General features: G+C 42.0%; 1 protein-coding gene across 3 annotated transcripts in view; it reads right to left on the bottom strand.

Moving 5' to 3' along the window:
• The window catches only part of bicc1a (BicC family RNA binding protein 1a), a 298,647-nt gene that overhangs the window by 42,385 nt on the left and 239,272 nt on the right, over positions 1-16,990 (bottom strand). For all 3 annotated transcript variants that reach the window (XM_078565906.1, XM_078565908.1, XM_078565907.1), the window contains exons 5-10: positions 16,401-16,559; positions 14,365-14,418; positions 11,885-12,079; positions 9,684-9,935; positions 6,901-7,032; positions 1,519-1,708 (exon numbers count right to left, since the gene is read on the bottom strand). In XM_078565906.1, the coding sequence (XP_078422032.1) occupies positions 1,519-1,708; positions 6,901-7,032; positions 9,684-9,935; positions 11,885-12,079; positions 14,365-14,418; positions 16,401-16,559 (982 nt within the window). The remainder of the gene's footprint in view (positions 1-1,518; positions 1,709-6,900; positions 7,033-9,683; positions 9,936-11,884; positions 12,080-14,364; positions 14,419-16,400; positions 16,560-16,990) is intronic.

Here is a 16,990-nt window from a genome sequence, read left to right on the forward strand (position 1 = left end):
ATCTGTGTCCTGCAGTTTCTCCCTTTAAACTTGAAGCCTTCCTCTCTGCTTCTTACTTTCACTTCCACAGATCAGGGCCATTTCCAGTTTCCCGTCTTTGTCCTTTGACTAGACTGTCCCCTTGGGACCTTTCCTTTTTGTCTCACTCCTTGGTTTTGAGACCTTCCAATTCTTTTGGGAAATATACACTCTCTGCAGTGCCCTCTCCCAGTATCCAGTCCCTCTGGAATCCTGGCTTCAGCTTCTGTTTGGGACTTGCTATCTGTCCCTCTCCTGTCCAGTCTCTCTGGCGGCACCTTCCAACTGAACTCAAAATGCTGTTGGTTTTAGTTTTTCTTGTCTGTGAGTGTGTAGGTGGGGCCTCCCTCACTGGACCCCTGTTACTAGGGAACAGCAGAGTTTTTTTCCTGCTCGTTTGCTTTAACTCTCCTTCAAGAGTTGTAAAAATCTCATTAGAAATGCAGGTATACAAACAGAGCCCCAGACCTGCCGTCTCTACTCAAAAATGAAACTAGATCCCAGGTTTCACCTTTTAACCCACAAATGGAAAAAATATATAAATTGAACTTAAACTTAAAGATATGCCTTATTCCTACCACACACAAATACAGATATAACTTACTCAAACTATCTCTATTTCTTAACGCTATCCCCCCCCCCCCCGCCCCCCCACACCAAATTCGCCACTCTAGGCGGCTGCTTAGTTTGCCTAGTGGTTGCACCGGCACTGGGAGTGAAACTGTTTTATGTTCTTCTTCACATTCAGCCACATTAGCATCTTTGATGTTGTTTTGTCTGACTGCACCCTTACCTTCATATCTTCTTTATCCCAGGTAATGTCCAGGAGATGAGTTTCCATCTCCCTTCCATCATAGAGTATTTATTTAAAAAAAGTTAAAATGTAACATAATATTGATAGAATATAGTGAGGTAATGGCCTCCAATCCAGAGACTGTACTGAATGGCCCCCTCCTGTGCTATGAGTCTGCGATTCTGTGTGCACTCCGATTTCCAAATTACATTTACTTTTTATTCTTTCACGCCTATCCCTAATTGAACTGAGCGGCTTGCTAGGCCACTTCAGAGGACAGTAAACGTCAACCACATTACTGTGGATCTGGAGTCACATGCATATTTCCTTCCCCGAAGGAATGAGTGAACCAGGTGGACTCTTACAACAATTGACGATGATCATCATTACTGGGACTAGCTTTATACTCCAAATGTATTAATTGAAATTAAAGTCCACCAGATGCCACGGTGGGATTTGAACTTATGCCTTCAGAACAGTAGCCTGGATTGCTAGTCCAGTGACATTACCACTATGCCACCATCTCCCTCCGATTCAACATTACTTAACTGACAACAAATCCCCCCGGCCCCCACTTCCCCCAAATAATTTCAAACAGATCATAAAACAATTTGAAGAATCTAGAAATCTTTCATTGATATAGATTAGGACTCAGTAAGTTCACGTGTTGCATTAGTCCTGCAAAGTGTATAAAAATACCTGCATACCTAATCCAGCGAGGCCGAGTCCAGCTGAAGCCAGGATATCGAGTCCATGACAGGAGAGGCCTATTGGACAGGTTACTGCTGATGGTGCATTTGTTGTCATAGCAACACCACTGTTTTCCAAACCCAGTAGACATTTTCTTGCTTCATACATATTCGCAGCATTTCTTTCCACACTTTTCACAATCACTGACTGACAAGAGAGATCAAATTTATACCATCTTAAAACAGCATTCTGGATTTTTAATATTCAAACAAATAAGCACAATTAAGTTGTAATTGGCATATGTACTGCAGTCCATGATACCACAGATAAAAGGAGACAAGCTCACATGTTTCAGCCAAGACCAATGAAACACATCTTGGGAGGAGGGAGGGGATTTGAAACATAAGTGAAGCTGAAGATATTTTCTGACAGAACACTTAGAAAACATCAACGGGATTTGACAAAGTGAACATGGATTTATGAAAGGGAAGTCATGTTTGACAATCCTACTGGAGTTCTTTGAGGACATAACTAGCAGAATAGGTAAGGGAGAACCAGTGGATATGGTGTATTTGGATTTTTAAAAAGCTTTTGAAAAAGTCCCAAAGAGGTTAGTGTGCAAAATTAAAGCACATAGAATTGGGAGTAATATATTGGCATGGATTGAGAATTGGTTGGCAGACAGGAAAGTAGGAAAGTAGAAAAAACAGGGAGTAGGAATAGTGGGTCTTTTTTGGAGTGGCAAGCAGTGACTAGTGGGTTACCGCAGGGACCAGTGCTTTGGCTCCAGCTATTCACAATATATATCAATGATCTGAATGAGGGAACCAAATGTAATATTTCCAAATTTGCTGACGACACGAAACTTGGTGAGAATGTGAGCGATGAGGAGGTTGTTAAGACGCTTCAGGCTGATTTAGAGAGGTTCAGTGAGTGGGCAAATACATGGAAGATGCAGTATAACATGGATAAGTGTAAAGTTATTCACTTACGTAAGAAAAACAGAATGGCAGATTGTTATTTCAATGATAATAGATTGGGAAATGTTGATGTACAAATGGACCTGGCTGTCCTTGTACACCAATCACTGAAAGCAAGCATGCAGGTGCAGCAAGCAGTTAAGAAGGGAAATGGTATGTTGGCCTTCATTGTGAGAGGATTTGAGTACAGGAGCAAGGATGTCTTACTCAAGCTGTACAGGGCCTTGGTGAAACTACATCTGGAGTATTGTGTGCAGTTTTGGTGTCCTTACCTAAGAAAGGATGTACTTGCCATAGAGGAAGTGCAGTGAAGGTTCACCAGGCTGATTCACCAGGATTGTCATATGAGGAGAGATTGGGTAGACTAGGCTGGTATTCACTGGAGTTTAGAAGCATGAGAGGTTTCTCATTGAAATGTATAAAATTCTGACAGGGATGGACAGACTGGATGCAGGGACGATATTTCCTCTGGCTGGGGTGTCTAGAACAAGGGGTCACAGTCTCAGGACACGGGGTAGGCCATTTAGGATTGAGATGAGGAGAAACCTCTTCACTCAGAGGGTGGTGGCCCTGTGGAATTCTCTAACACAGAGGCCTGTGGAGGCCAAGTCACTGAATATATTTAAGAAGGAAATAGATTTCTGGATTCTAAAGGCATCAAGGGGTATGGGGAGAACGCAGCAGTACAGAGTTGAGATTGATGATCAGCCATGATCATATTGAATGGCGGAGCAGAGTCGAAGGGCCAAGTGACTTACTATTTTCTACATTTCTATCACTGCTCCATTGAAAGTATAAAAAGCATGGCCAATAGATGGAATAAATGAAAGCAAAATTCTGCTGTAGCTAGAAAGCCGAAATAAAAACAGAAAATGCTGGAAATACTCAACAGGTCTGGCAGCATCTTTGAAGAGAGAAACAGAGTTAATGTTTCAAGTCCAATACATCTCTTCTTTGGAACAGACTCTTCCGAAGAAGAGCCATACTGGACTTGAAATGTTAACTCTGTTTTTCTCTCCACAGATGCTGCTGAGCTTTGGCCACCAGTTGTACTCGAGATTGAAACATGGTGCTTGGCACTAGGACATTGGGAAGGCCTAAAGAGAGAGATGGGTTTTTAATCTTGAAATCGATTAACGAAAAGACACAAAACAAATTATCTGCTCATTTATGCCAACAAAATGTATATGCTAGCATATGAAAGATGTACTTGGTAAAACAATTCCTAATTATTATTTGAATAAGTGAAAGCCCCAACTGGCTTACATTTTGATGTTGAGACAGAAATGAGTCACTGATTCTAGCACAAGTATTTGTCAGCCATGTCTAGCAACAGTTGGAAAATTAATTTCCTGATCAGAAACCACAGAGATTGTATTCCACTCAGCCACCAGATTTGTCTTTGTAGGTACACAACAGTATATATCGATATATGAGATACAAACCTCAAAGTAAACACACCCACGCACATAATTCTTCTGCCATGACCATTTGAGAAGGGGCACATCATGTCAAGGGCTTGCTTGAAGTTGCAACCATGTAGAATTTCTAGCTCTTCAACCCTTTGGAAAGATGCGCTAGCAAAGTGCCTTCTCTCTCTGTCACATATCATGTGAACTATACATATGCGCAATGTAAAATCAGCAGACTGTGATAAGCTTCCTTGAGTGAAAGATGTTTGCCTTATTACATTAAGTATATGCTACTGGGAATTGGTAACAAGAGGCCATCCTCATAAAAACAGCCACCAAAAGACTGAATGTGGAGGTTGGAAGAAATTTCTTTGTGCAAACAGTTTTTGAGCATAGAATGCTTGACCACAGGAAGCACCTGAGGTACAGACCGTTGTACATTTTAAAGAAAAAGTGGATAAATTATCAAAGCTGGTGAAGATGCAAGACTATTAGGAAAGAGAATATTCTGGCAAAGTGCAGACATTGACATGATGGGCCAAGTGTCCTCCTCCTGTGCTTTATTTGGTGCCCAGATTATTATACGGACACTCATTGTTAGTATCACATCAAAGTTTTATGTAGATACAAACCACTGGACATGGCTTCATGTGTGATTTAAGCAAGAATACATTGAAAAAGCTCATTCTCAGTGAAAAATCTGCTTCAAATCTTCTTCTACTTCTTGGCTTTTTAAAAAAAATCATTCTCAGGCTGTGAATGTCGCTGGCAAGACCAGCATTTATTGGCCATGTCTAATTACCCTTCAGAAGGTGATGGTGAGTCACCTTGCTAGGCTATTTCAGTGGAATTTGGAGTCACATATAGACCAGGCTTGGTAAGGATGGCAGATTTCCTTCCCTAAAGGACATTACTAATCCAGATCGGTTTCTATGGACTCCAGCAGTTTCCAACTTTTCATTCCACATTTATTTAATTCAGTGAATTTAAACTTCCAGCTACCATTGGTGGGATTTGAACTCAGGCCTCCAATGATGAATCCAGACCTCTGGATTACTAACCCAGTTACACATTCATCAGCTAAGCTGAGAATTTTGAAAAAACGTGTCCTGGATTGTGCGCAAACTAGAGAAGGTTTTTTTTGTAATAAACTCTGCTCTAAAAAGGTATAACACAAAAACATGGTAAACAGTAATCTCTATCACCAACTATATAAACATCCTTTACAGATTTCCAAGCAAGACACTTCCTTCCCTCTCATAGGAACAGCAGCGAGCTATTTAACCCATTGAGCCTGTTCTGGCATTCAATGAAATTATGGCTGATATGCAATCTAGCCTCATATACTCACCTTTGCCTCATGCCCCTTAAGACCTTTGGTCAAAAAAACTATCAATCTCAGTTTTAAAATTAATTGATCTAGCATCAATTGCCATTTGTGGAAGAGCGTTCCAAACTTCTACGAGCTTTGCATGAAGAAATGTTTCATAATTTCACTCCTAAAAACGTCTGGTTCCAATTTTTACACTATGTCCCGTAGTCAGACTCTCCAACTGACAGAAATAGTTCTCCCAATTTGTTCCACTTAATATTTTGAAACCTTTGATCATATCACCCCCTTAACCCTCTAAATTCCAGGAAATGCGACTCTTCACATAAGGCTGTGGTTTCAAAGCTCGAATTTTTTGAGTCAGACACTAACTGAAAGAGGAATTGAATCTTCAGGTTTCTAGGAAAACTAAGATTGAAAATGAAACAGAAACTTCAGGTTTCTTGGGAAACGGACACTGGCTGAAACCAGGTAAAAGACACAGGGCCATCTGAAGTTCAGGTCACTCAGTGGTGCAATTGAAAAAAGGTGAACATGAAGGCAGGATCTGAGAGCGGAGATAAAGGAAAAGTAAAGTTACCGCCGCTGCTTCAGTTATTTTAAAAGGGACTAATTGACCAGCCCTGGCCAAACAGTGCACAGCATTGTTACTGAGGATTCGAATAAAGGCTTTTCTGGTAAATCCACGTCATCAAGACTGTCATAAGCAGAGCTGAGGAGGTCCTGCAGAAGTACGCCATTTTGGAGAAGGCTGTGCCTACGGAACTTCAGGTTAATTGGGAACTGCTGTTGGATGAGAATCGGTACGTAAGTCCTTGAAGAAAAGGAGCTAGAATTCTACCCGCAGTTATCCAGTAGTCAGACATAGGTAAGGATATCTTTAGCATCTCCTCTTCACTCTCCTCCTGCATCAAAGACACTCTTCCAAAATTGAAATCAGAATGTCACACAGCCCAGAGGTTTGAAAGTTGCTCGATCTACATGGAAACAGCATGGACATTTGCTCTCACACTACTTGTGCAATTCTTCCATCATTTACAGAGAAATCAGGAATATGCCAAGTGAATCCCAGGGAGGAATGTTTGAGTATTGATACCAACTCCAACAGTAGTTACAAACAAGACTATGTACAAGGATTCATAAACACTCTAAATACACTCCACCGCCCTTGGATCACTTTTGGTCACTTGCTCCTGTACCTCAGAAAGGATATGTTTAGCCTTGGTGCAGCAGAGAATAATACCAGATCTAAAACGGTTACATTATGAGGATAGGTTACAGGGACTTTGTTCTATAGAGTACAGCAGATTAAGGGGTGAACTAAGGAAGGTGCTTAAAGTAATTAAACAATCTGATAGAGTAGTTAGAGGGGAAACTATTTCCACTGGTGGAAGAGTCCAGAACAAGGTGCAGAGCATTAAAATTAGAGCTAGGCCAACCAAGGATGATGTCAGAAAGCACTTCTTCACAGAAAAGGTAGTGGAAATCTAACTGAATGCTGGAAGATACTTGAGGGGCTGAATGGTGTACTCTTGTTTCTGTTATTTTTATTCACTTGAACCTTTGCTCTTGACTTTTTTCCTCCCTGTTATGTGCAGTTATTTGAACTTTATTAGATCAGATTAGTAAAGCAAACATGAACTTGGTAAAGAGAGAACGTTCAGCAGTATTCCATACCTTACTGGGCTGCTTAGGCTTTGGCTTGATGCTAATGAAGACATCCAACTGCTCCATTAACTGAGTGATCCGCTGTGGCTCGACTTCAATATCTTCCTTCATATCAAACATCAACACAAGAGGGAGACAACCCTGGAGTACAGAATTAGCAAAAGGTTAAGTGCACAGATACTGTGTCAAGCCCTCGTCTCCATTGGGTAAAACCATTACGGAAAAGAAGAAATCTAATCAGGGTTAAATTTCAAAGTTTGGACACACGCTTACTCGAGTACAATGCTGCACATCGCTTGTGTGCAGTTTCATGAAACATTGCTTTGCATTACTTCAGCAGCAAACATCCATTTAGGACAATTTGTATTTGTATAATGCCTTTAACAGTAACAAAAAAATCCCAAGGCACTTCAGAGGAGCATCATCAAACAAGATTTGACATTGAACCATGTAAGGAGATATTTGGGAAAAGCTTGGTCAAAAAGGTCAGAATATCTTAAAGGTGGAAAGAGTGAAAGTGAAGTTGAGCAATTTATGAAGGGAATTCTGGAGCTTGGGACCTGGGCAACTGAAAGCACTGCCACCAACCATGGAGCAATTAAAATCAGGGATGCTCAAGAGGCCAGTATTGAAGGAATGCAGAGATTTTGAAGGATTATACATCAACTGAAAACAGTACTACTTCTCACATGCACACTAATGACAGCCAGCTCCACCTAACCAGCACCTCGCTCAACCTGGCCACTATTTCTAAGTGATCAGATTTGCTTGTCCAGCATTCAGTGCTGCATGAACAGAAAGTTCCAATTCAATGTTGGGAAAACCAAAGCCACTGACTTCAGGCTGCACTCCAAACTCCATTTCTTAGCTACCGACTCCATCCCTCTCCCTGTCAACAGTTTGAGATTAAGCCAGTATGTTTCTAACCTAACATGACCTGTATTTTCCCCTTCCTCAGCTCATCTGCTGCTGAAACCCTCATTCATACCTTTGTTACCTCTAGACTTGATTTTTTTCAACTCGCTCCTAGCTGGCCTCCCGCATTTAACTCTCCGTAAACCTGAGCCCATCTAAAATTCTGTTACCCACGTCCTTACATGCACCAAGTCCTGTTCATCACTGACCCACACTGGCTCCCAATTAAGCAACGCCTCAATTTTTAAATTCTCATGCTTGTTTTGAAATCCTTCTAAGGCCTTATTGCTCCCTGTATCTCTGAACTCCTCTGGAATTACCTCCCTAGGCCTCTCTGCCTCTCTACCTCTCTTTACTCCTTTAAGATGATCCTTAAAACCTACTTGCTTGATCAAGCTTTTGAGAATCTGCCCTAATACTGCCTGATGTGTCAAATTTTGCTTTACAGCACTCCTGTGAAGCAGCTTGGGACATATTACTCCGTTAAAGGTGCTGTCTGAGTTGTACTCCCGTCAAGTCCAATATAGCCTTCCTGAATTGCAGTACCCAGAGCTGAACACAGTTACTCTAAATGGGGTCTAGCTTTATATACTTGTAATATAACTTCAATCCCTTTGCATTCCAAACCCCTTGAGATAAAGGTCAACATTCCACTTGCCTTTTAAATTGCCTTTTGTACCTGTCCAGTAGCTTTTGGTGATTGTGTAATGGGTGGATCTTCCAAAATTGTCATATTACCACTAAGGTGGCAGGAGTGAATATTCCCCTCCCATCTCATTAATCTTAATTGACAAATCAATTTGCATAGAGATGTTGTAGTAATTACAGTTTTAGTGTACCTTTAAGAATAATACTTGCTAAGGAAGATCACATGATCTGTAGTAACCAATAGAAGAGTAGCACGGGCTACCTCAGCATTCAGTGTAGAGATGGAGTTGGAGTTGAAAGCACACGTGTAGTTGCTGCTGTGTATATTGTAAATCAAATTCATGTTTCCACCCAAGAAGTGTCTGCAGATCAACTCTATCATTAATAGTACAACTTGGCCACCCTGAACAGATGTCATGAGTCTTGAAAATGTACACAAGGCTTAATCACGTGATTAAGCTTCATTCAACATCAAAAGGAAAATATAAGGAATTCACAGAAAAACACATTTTAAACATCTATTTCCTTTCAGGGCAAGTACATCCAATTAGTGAATTTCAAGAAAAGTGTCTTATTACAGTTAGGGACAATTGCTATGACGCTACTACAGTCTAGTAAGGTATTCATGACCCTGTTTATGGGCTATGTATGTGGTACCACAGATCCTCTTGGGCCTGTGTTATTATTAACTTGAATCTCTCAAGCTGCTGGAAGAAAAATTGGACGGCACTACATTTATTGTCCATTCCAAGTTGCCATGGTGACTAAGTGGCTTTCTGAACGACTTTGGAGGGCACTAAGAGTCAACCAGTCACGTGTAGGCCAGACTAGGTAATGACGCCAGGTTTCTCCTTAAATACATTAATGAACTAATTCAGTTTTAACTATAATCCAGGTTTAGTGGTAATTTTTCTGGTGCCAACCCACAAATTACCAAATTTATTGAACGAAGCTTCACAATTTGCCATTTTGGAATTTGAACACATGATGTTTGGAACTTTAATATAATACTCAAATTTTACAACATAAAAATTTACGTGTTTGCGTGGCTCAGACACAAATAGTTTCCAACTACCTTTTTTTACTGTGGCGATCATGTAGCAAAGCCATCCATCAAATTTAAAAGGCATTTCCATATCATATAGAAAAAAGTTTCTAGCAAAATTAACCATCAGCGATTCGACAAAATGACCTATTTATAGAATATGTATGAGAAAATTAATGCATACCATGAGATATTGTCTAGCTAGACAGACAGACTCGATGGTGCCCTGGAGGTAGACTGTGGACTTCTTCTGGGGATTGCTGGGGTCAGGAAAATGGATCTGGGCTCCAGCTCGCTGCATTATGTGTTTAATGTTATTGCCGTTGCGACCCATCATGAAGAGATGGTGTTGAGGTGCAATGTCTAGTTGGGTGCTGACAGGGATGGCACTGCCCAGACTGCCAGCCAGATGTTCCAGGAGCATGGCAGTCCCTTCCTGGAATGAGAACAGGCAGTTTACATTTGACACATTGTGTTCTGAACAAAGGAATACACCCACAAGCCGGTCTCTTCTCTTCACTAATGCTGGTGGACCATATGTCCACAGAATTAACAGCACCATTAACAGGCCATTCAGCCCAACTGGTCCATGCCAGCACTGATGTTCACACACGAGACTCCTTTCACCCTACTGCATCCAATCCTGTCAGTGTGTCTTTCTATTTCCTTTTTCACGTGCTTATGCAACTTCCCCTTAAATGTATCTGTGCTATTTGCCTCAACTACTCCCTGTAGCAGCAAGTTCCACATTATTACCACCACCTGGGGAAAAGTTTCTCCTGAATTCCCTATTGGGTTTATTGGTGACTATCTTCAATTTATGGCACTAGTTCTGTTCTCCCCTCACCCCCATCTATAAATCTACTCTATCAAATTCCTTCATAATTTTAAAGAACTCTATTAGATCACTTCACAATCTTCTCATTGTTAGAGAAAAGAGCCTCGGCCTGTTCAATCTTTCCTGATAAATAGAGCTTCTCAGTTCTGGTATCAAACTTTGCAAATATACCTTCTCCAGCGCCTTTTTAAAAATTAAATACAGGAAAATCTCTGATATCCGGCAAGTTCCGGGAATGGGAAGTGCCGGTTAATCAAATATGCTGGTTAACTGAGATATAAGGTGACTCCCACGTTTTCACCCAATGAGAAAGCTCCAGGATGATCACATGGGTGTTGAGCTCTCGTGAGAGGTGTGTGAACGAGCGAATCGACTGAGTGGCACTGAGTGGAGATGGTGCTGCAGAGGAGTGGGAGGCTGAGACCAGAGCAAACAGGTCGCCCAACGATAACTATTTACCTGCGAGCTTGACATGTCCAATCAAAAAACAGACCCGACCCCAGAATTCCAGCTAATAGAGAATTCCGATTGGTAGAGTGCCAGATAACAGAAACTTTACTGTATATGGAAGCCAGAACATGTGGACAGTACCCTATTTATGTCTGGTATTTTCTGCGTCAATTTTACTTTACTGTCGATTTTGTGCAGCACACTAAGGCTGGAGCACAAGCTGGTTGTCAAGCGGTGTATTAGAGCTTTTCATTTATCACTGGTTAGGCATCAGCTGCAGTGTTTTGTCCAATTCTGGGCACTACACTTTGGGAAGGATGCCAAGGTCTTGGAGAGAGTGCAAAGGAGATTTATTCGAACGATACTAGGAGGGACTTCAGCTAAGTGGAAAGATTAAAGAAGCCAGGATTGTTCTCCTCACAGGACAGAAAATTACAGGGAGATTTATTAGAGGTGTTCAAAGAACTAAATAGGGAGAAACTGTTTCGAGTGGCAAGAAGGGCTGGTAACCAGAGAAAACAGATTTAAGATAATTGGTGAAAGAACTGGGAGGCTGGAAGAGATGCGAGATTTTTTTTTAAAATGTAGTAAGTTGTCATGATCATGTCATGCCTGAAAGGGCAATGGAAGCATGTTCAACAATAACTTTCAAACAGGAATTGGATAAATATACCAAAAAGAAACATTTGCAGAGTTATGGGCAAAAAGTAGGGAGGGTGGGACTAATTGGATAGCTCTTTCAAAGAGCCAGTAAGACACACAATGGGCCAAATGGCCTCCTTCTGTGCTGTAAAGTTCTATTATTCAGTCAGCGTTTTAACCTGGTCCATAAGGGAAGTTGTTTTATTAATCTTAAATGTGTTTATAATCTACTGAATTGAAGATAAAATCAGTGGCCATGATTTTATGGCCCCACCCACGCGGTGTCCCCCCTCCCCCCCCACCACCACGCGGTGTCCCCCCCCCGCCACCACCCCCGGCAGATGCGGTGAGCCGTTTAACTCTCCATTCAGTTCAGCGGGACCGTAATGTCCCGCCGGGTGGGAAGGCCAGTAAAATCCTGGCCTGTATCTTTACAACGCTGAGACTGCACTCACCTTGACTGCTGCAGCATTGTTCTGAGACCCTCGGATAATGACTGTGGCACCATACATCCGTGACCGCTGTTTGAAGGAAATGGAGATGTTATAGGTTTGGGATAGGTGCTGGATCGTGGGCGAGTTGGGGTCTGGAATTGGCTGTAAAATGCCAGCGATGGGCAAATCGAACATCATCACCAGGGGGAGCAGCTCCTAGGTGGCAGAACATTGAACAGTTACTAAACAATAACCGATAAATCATAGAACAACACATGCTACAGATTCAGGACTATTGCTCATTACATAACCAAACAGCTGCTAAGGGTCAACTATTTAGTCAAGTACTTGTTTACAAAAAGAGAAGAGTTACATGCAGTAAAAATAAAGTTTTATTCATTGTTAAATCTCAGTTCGTGCATAAAGATGCAACTTACTTAAAAAAGTTAAATAATTAAATGATTCTTCCCAGGCTTCAAGATTTATTTTAAAGTAGTTATAGAATCACAGATTTATTACAGCACAGGAGGAGGACATTCAGCCTGTTGTATCTCTGCTGGTTCTCCAAAGGAGCAATTTACTTAGTGCCACTTCCACAGCCTTCTCCCTGTAGCCCTGCATTCTTCCATTTCAGATAATAACCCAATTCCCTCTTAAATAGCTCGATTGAACCTGCCTCCACCATGATCTTCTGTGAATTTTTGAATTTTATTTGCTTCAAATAAATTACTTGATGTAATTTTTATACCATACCACAAGACTGCACGAACTCTCAGTTTTTATACTGTGCCTCCCACAGTGTGAAAGTGGGAGTGTTTATCTTGTTTCCTGCACGTTGAAACACACAGCTCAGGAGATGACCATTTGGTCCATCGTGCTTGTGCTGGCTCTTAGAAAGAGCAAACCAATTAGTCGCGCTAATCCCGCTCTTTCCCCATTACCCAGTAAATGTTTCCTTTTCAAGGGAAGAGTGGAAACTTTAATACCATCTCATGTCTAGGGCACAGTGCCCATCTCTTCTGTATTGCTGAATGTCATTGGCGGAGGGAATACTGCACGTGTGCAGCCAATGGGCTGTTACTGAGGTAACAACACTCATACTTTCCCACACATTTAAAAGGTGACGAGCAGCTCATTTCTCGTTTCAAAAATAATTTGAAATTCTGGCTTGAGTTGTGGACTTCCTGAATGTTGGGTAAGTGGAGTGGCCCTGTCAGAAAATACAGGTGCCAGTTTTACATTTCCACCTATGCCAGTGTATGGGGATGCCCACAGCCAGCAGCAACATCTTGCGCAAATGACTGGCTCGCCACAGGAAATCGTTCCAAGCGTCTTTTGCAATCACTTTCAGATAACTGTTAACTCTGGTCCCAAATATTCGGGGGCTACTATGGTCCCCTATTTAGAAATATCTTTTTAAAGTCATGTTGAGGATAACAATCAGCCACTTCCATGAACAAAAGTGTTGACATGTTAATAGACAACAGATCGACCTTCCCCACAGACCGTAGCATCAATGTGTGTTATGTGCTCTCTACACACTATTCAATTTTAACAAGAAAAGAAATGTAGTTTGTTTTAAATTCAAATGTTCATCTTTTAAACTCTCTTTATGAAGCACTTCTGTTCCAAGTGCTACCATCTGACCACCAAACACTCCTGTCGCTTGAAAGATCTGCGAGTCTATAAGTAACAAAAGCACAGAATTGGCTCTGTACGAGTCCAAAGGCAGGATTTTGAGTTTGGCAGGTGCCCATGATCGGCGGGCCAGGGAGCGGCCAGAGAACAGACCCCCAACCGCGATTGGCTCCCAGCCATGATTTCACGCTGGCTGGCCAATTAACGGCTCCGGGCTGCTGGGGTAGGGGCCGGAGGAGGGTGATCGCTGGAGTCAGTGCAGGGGCAGGGGAGCTCGGAATGAAAGCTCCCTGAAAGCAGAAAGCTGCCTCAGGGAGCTGAGAATTTAAATGCAAAAAAAAAAAAAGATTTTTAAAACCAGGAAAAAAAGCCCATGCGTCAGATTCAGCCACCAGGACATATGGATGATGAAAATTCTGTCCAAACATTTTTATCTTGTTTTCAATTAACTTTGGAAACCTCATCCTGCCCTTGGATGAGGTTTCCTCAAAAAGACAAAGGCTGCCTGGCTGATTCGGCCACCTACCAACCATAACGTTGGATGGGCAGTGAAAAATCGCCTTCAATTACTACTTTAATGGTCTCAGTAGGCATCTTAATTGTCAGCAGGCGTGCTGCCGACTCTCGCATGTGCTCGCCGACCGAAATATCATGCGAGTGCGCGATGATGTCGGGACGCTTGCCCGGCGTTAATGCGTGCTATTTTACACTTGAGCATGTTGGGCGTGCACCTGCACACCAAGTGAAAAATTTTGCCCCAAGCATTCTTATATCAGCAACTGTGGAGGATTCTGTCAATGACAACGGAAATTCTTGCATCACCAAAACCACGCAGCAACTGTAAACTCAGGTTAGAAACTTACTCTAATACGACCTCGGGCTGCTTCTACACCATATGGCTGTCCTGCTATGGAGACCTGTTAATCAAAGCAGATCCATTGCAATCAATTAGAAATGTGATTTTCAAACATTTCTGTTGTGGAAACTCCCTTCAAGTAATGGTCCATGCCTGGGTCCTCTCTTCATGACATATCCTTGGGAACTCCCAACAAATAATGAAACATTCCTGTGGACCCTCCCCACCCTCAGTACCAGCCCCCGCCCCAGCTTCAAGGGAGGTGCTTTCTCAACATTTCCAAAACCACCATCACCCACTCAACTTAAATCAATGCTAACATTGCAGAATCTATTTTTCTTCAATAAATTAAGGAAGAATATGCTCGGAAAATAGAGAAAATCCGATGAACACATGGAGCCTGTGGAACTCCCTCATAGACCTCGAGAATATTTGGAAACAATTTAGAAGTTCCATCTCTATCTCATCCATAAAGCACAAAAGCTCTGCCCAACTCACTCCAATTTCCATTCATCTATGAACAAATCATTTGATTTTCTTTACAGATCAATGATTCCTCGTTGAAGCAGTTCTGACCAATAATCATAGATCTGAAATATCAAAGGGTCTGAGGAAGGGTCATGGGGGCCTGTAACATTAACCCTACCTTCTTGTCTTCACAGGTGCTCTCCAAATTCCTGAGTGCTTCAGCATTTTCTCTTTTTATTTTAGATTTCCAGCATCAGCAGTATTTTGGGGTTTTTTTTGAGTTTCTCATTGCTAGAGTTCACCTGAAGGTTGACGTGAGCCTGTAATCCTTCCTACTGTTTCTAAAGATTAAGTCATCCAATTATTGGTTCAAGGGCATGACTGGTCACCCATAACTCCAGCTGAGCCACCTGCATCAAGCCCAAGTTTTATCAACGCAATCTCCAAATACTAAGTTTAGTAAACTCTGCCATGTGCCGTTTATTTAACGAGGTTGAAGAGTTTTCATGCACTGTTTTCAATTCCACCTGTACCCTGGTTCTCACCAAAGCCACAACAGTAGGCATGGATCCAGACAATTCAATGACATCATTAAATGCTCTTGGCAATACAGTGAATGAGGGCCTACCAGGTAAATGCAGCGAACTTACATTGGACCATGGCTGCAGGGTTTAATGCAGAACTAGGGGTCAAACTTGTCAGGATGATGCACTGTAACACTTAAAGCTATGACAGATTGTTTTGCCCTTTCCATCAAATGGAACATTTGTTGCCAAATTGGCAGTGGTAACCATGTCATTCTCTAGTCTAAGCCAATAAGCAGTACAGTGAAATTGCGATGAAGTAAACTCGGGTGAAACAAAATTCCAGTTATGTCAAAGTCGCCAGCCATTTCTGCCGGCAGAACCGCATAGAGTGACACCCATGATGAGCTGAAATTCAATACGGGTAACTCCAGATTAGCCAAACTTGCCTAAGCTTGTCATATGACCACGCCAACCAACCACTGGAGTTAGACCGCACGAGCATGAAACCAAGGAGCAATCATTTGACATCTTTGACCATTTGGCACCTCTCACAATGTGGCACTCCTTCAGGGTGGCAATGCAGTGGCAATTCTAGATATTTTGCTCAAGTCTCTGGAGTGGGACTTGAACCTACGACCCTCTAACTCAGAGGTGAGAGGGCAACCCACTGAGCTAAACTCACTTGGCTGCAGCACAGTTTACATTCTCACACTTCCTACAATAATTATGAAGAATACCACTCAAGTTACATATGACAAACACATTAATTTTTTTTTAATAAGGGAAAGTGTTTTAGTAAATATAAGAAGTGAAAAACCAGCATCAACGAACCAACTTGGGAAACGGACTGCCGTCAAAATAGTCCAAAGAGGGTGAAGACACCAACAGCGGTTTTATCTACTGACTTCAATCATAAGGAGCTGGACTTACAGGTGACGGTTGGGCTGTAGGAGGGGCCTGGCATTGGGTTGAACCCAGGAGAGGTCAATAAATAGACAACCGATCCAACATAGTGCAGCAGCCATGAAGTCCGAAGTCCGGAAATTACCTGATTGCTTTTCTCCGTCTGGTTGTTCCTGTTGGAGTCGGGGAAGTGAATATGACAACCCGTCTCCTCCATTACTTTTTTGATGTTGTTTCCTCCTTTGCCAATTACATGGGAGTGTTCTGTATGTGACACGTCCATCTTCAAAGTCACCCGATTACTCTAATTCAAAGGGTAAGAGGAAACACAAATGTCATTGGATGGTTCCTTCCATCTATCCTGCTCACTTCACCAATTTCTTTAAATTTTTTCAATAAAGAACGCACTCGAATTATAAGCATCACTTTGATTCAACAATGCTTTATTGTTCAAATGAGAAAATGGGATATCAGGTTGCATGTGCTTGGACTGGGATTACTGGTTATTAAGGCAGTGCTTTCTTTAATTAGTTCAACAGCAACCGTTCTGACCCCGTGATATGCTTCCAGTCCGGGTTAAAGTCCATGGGGTCCGGGTTTCCTCAGAGGGGGGCTAAACAAACAGGTGTAACCGTGGATGGACACAGGCTGAGAATCACTCTGCCAGAAGTGACACTATAACAGAGGGGAAGAGTTTCACTTATGTGGAGAGATCAGGGAAGCTGGGACTATTCT

This window comes from Cetorhinus maximus, chromosome 20, assembly GCF_964194155.1.
Source record: "Cetorhinus maximus chromosome 20, sCetMax3.hap1.1, whole genome shotgun sequence".
Lineage (NCBI taxonomy): Eukaryota > Metazoa > Chordata > Chondrichthyes > Lamniformes > Cetorhinidae > Cetorhinus > Cetorhinus maximus.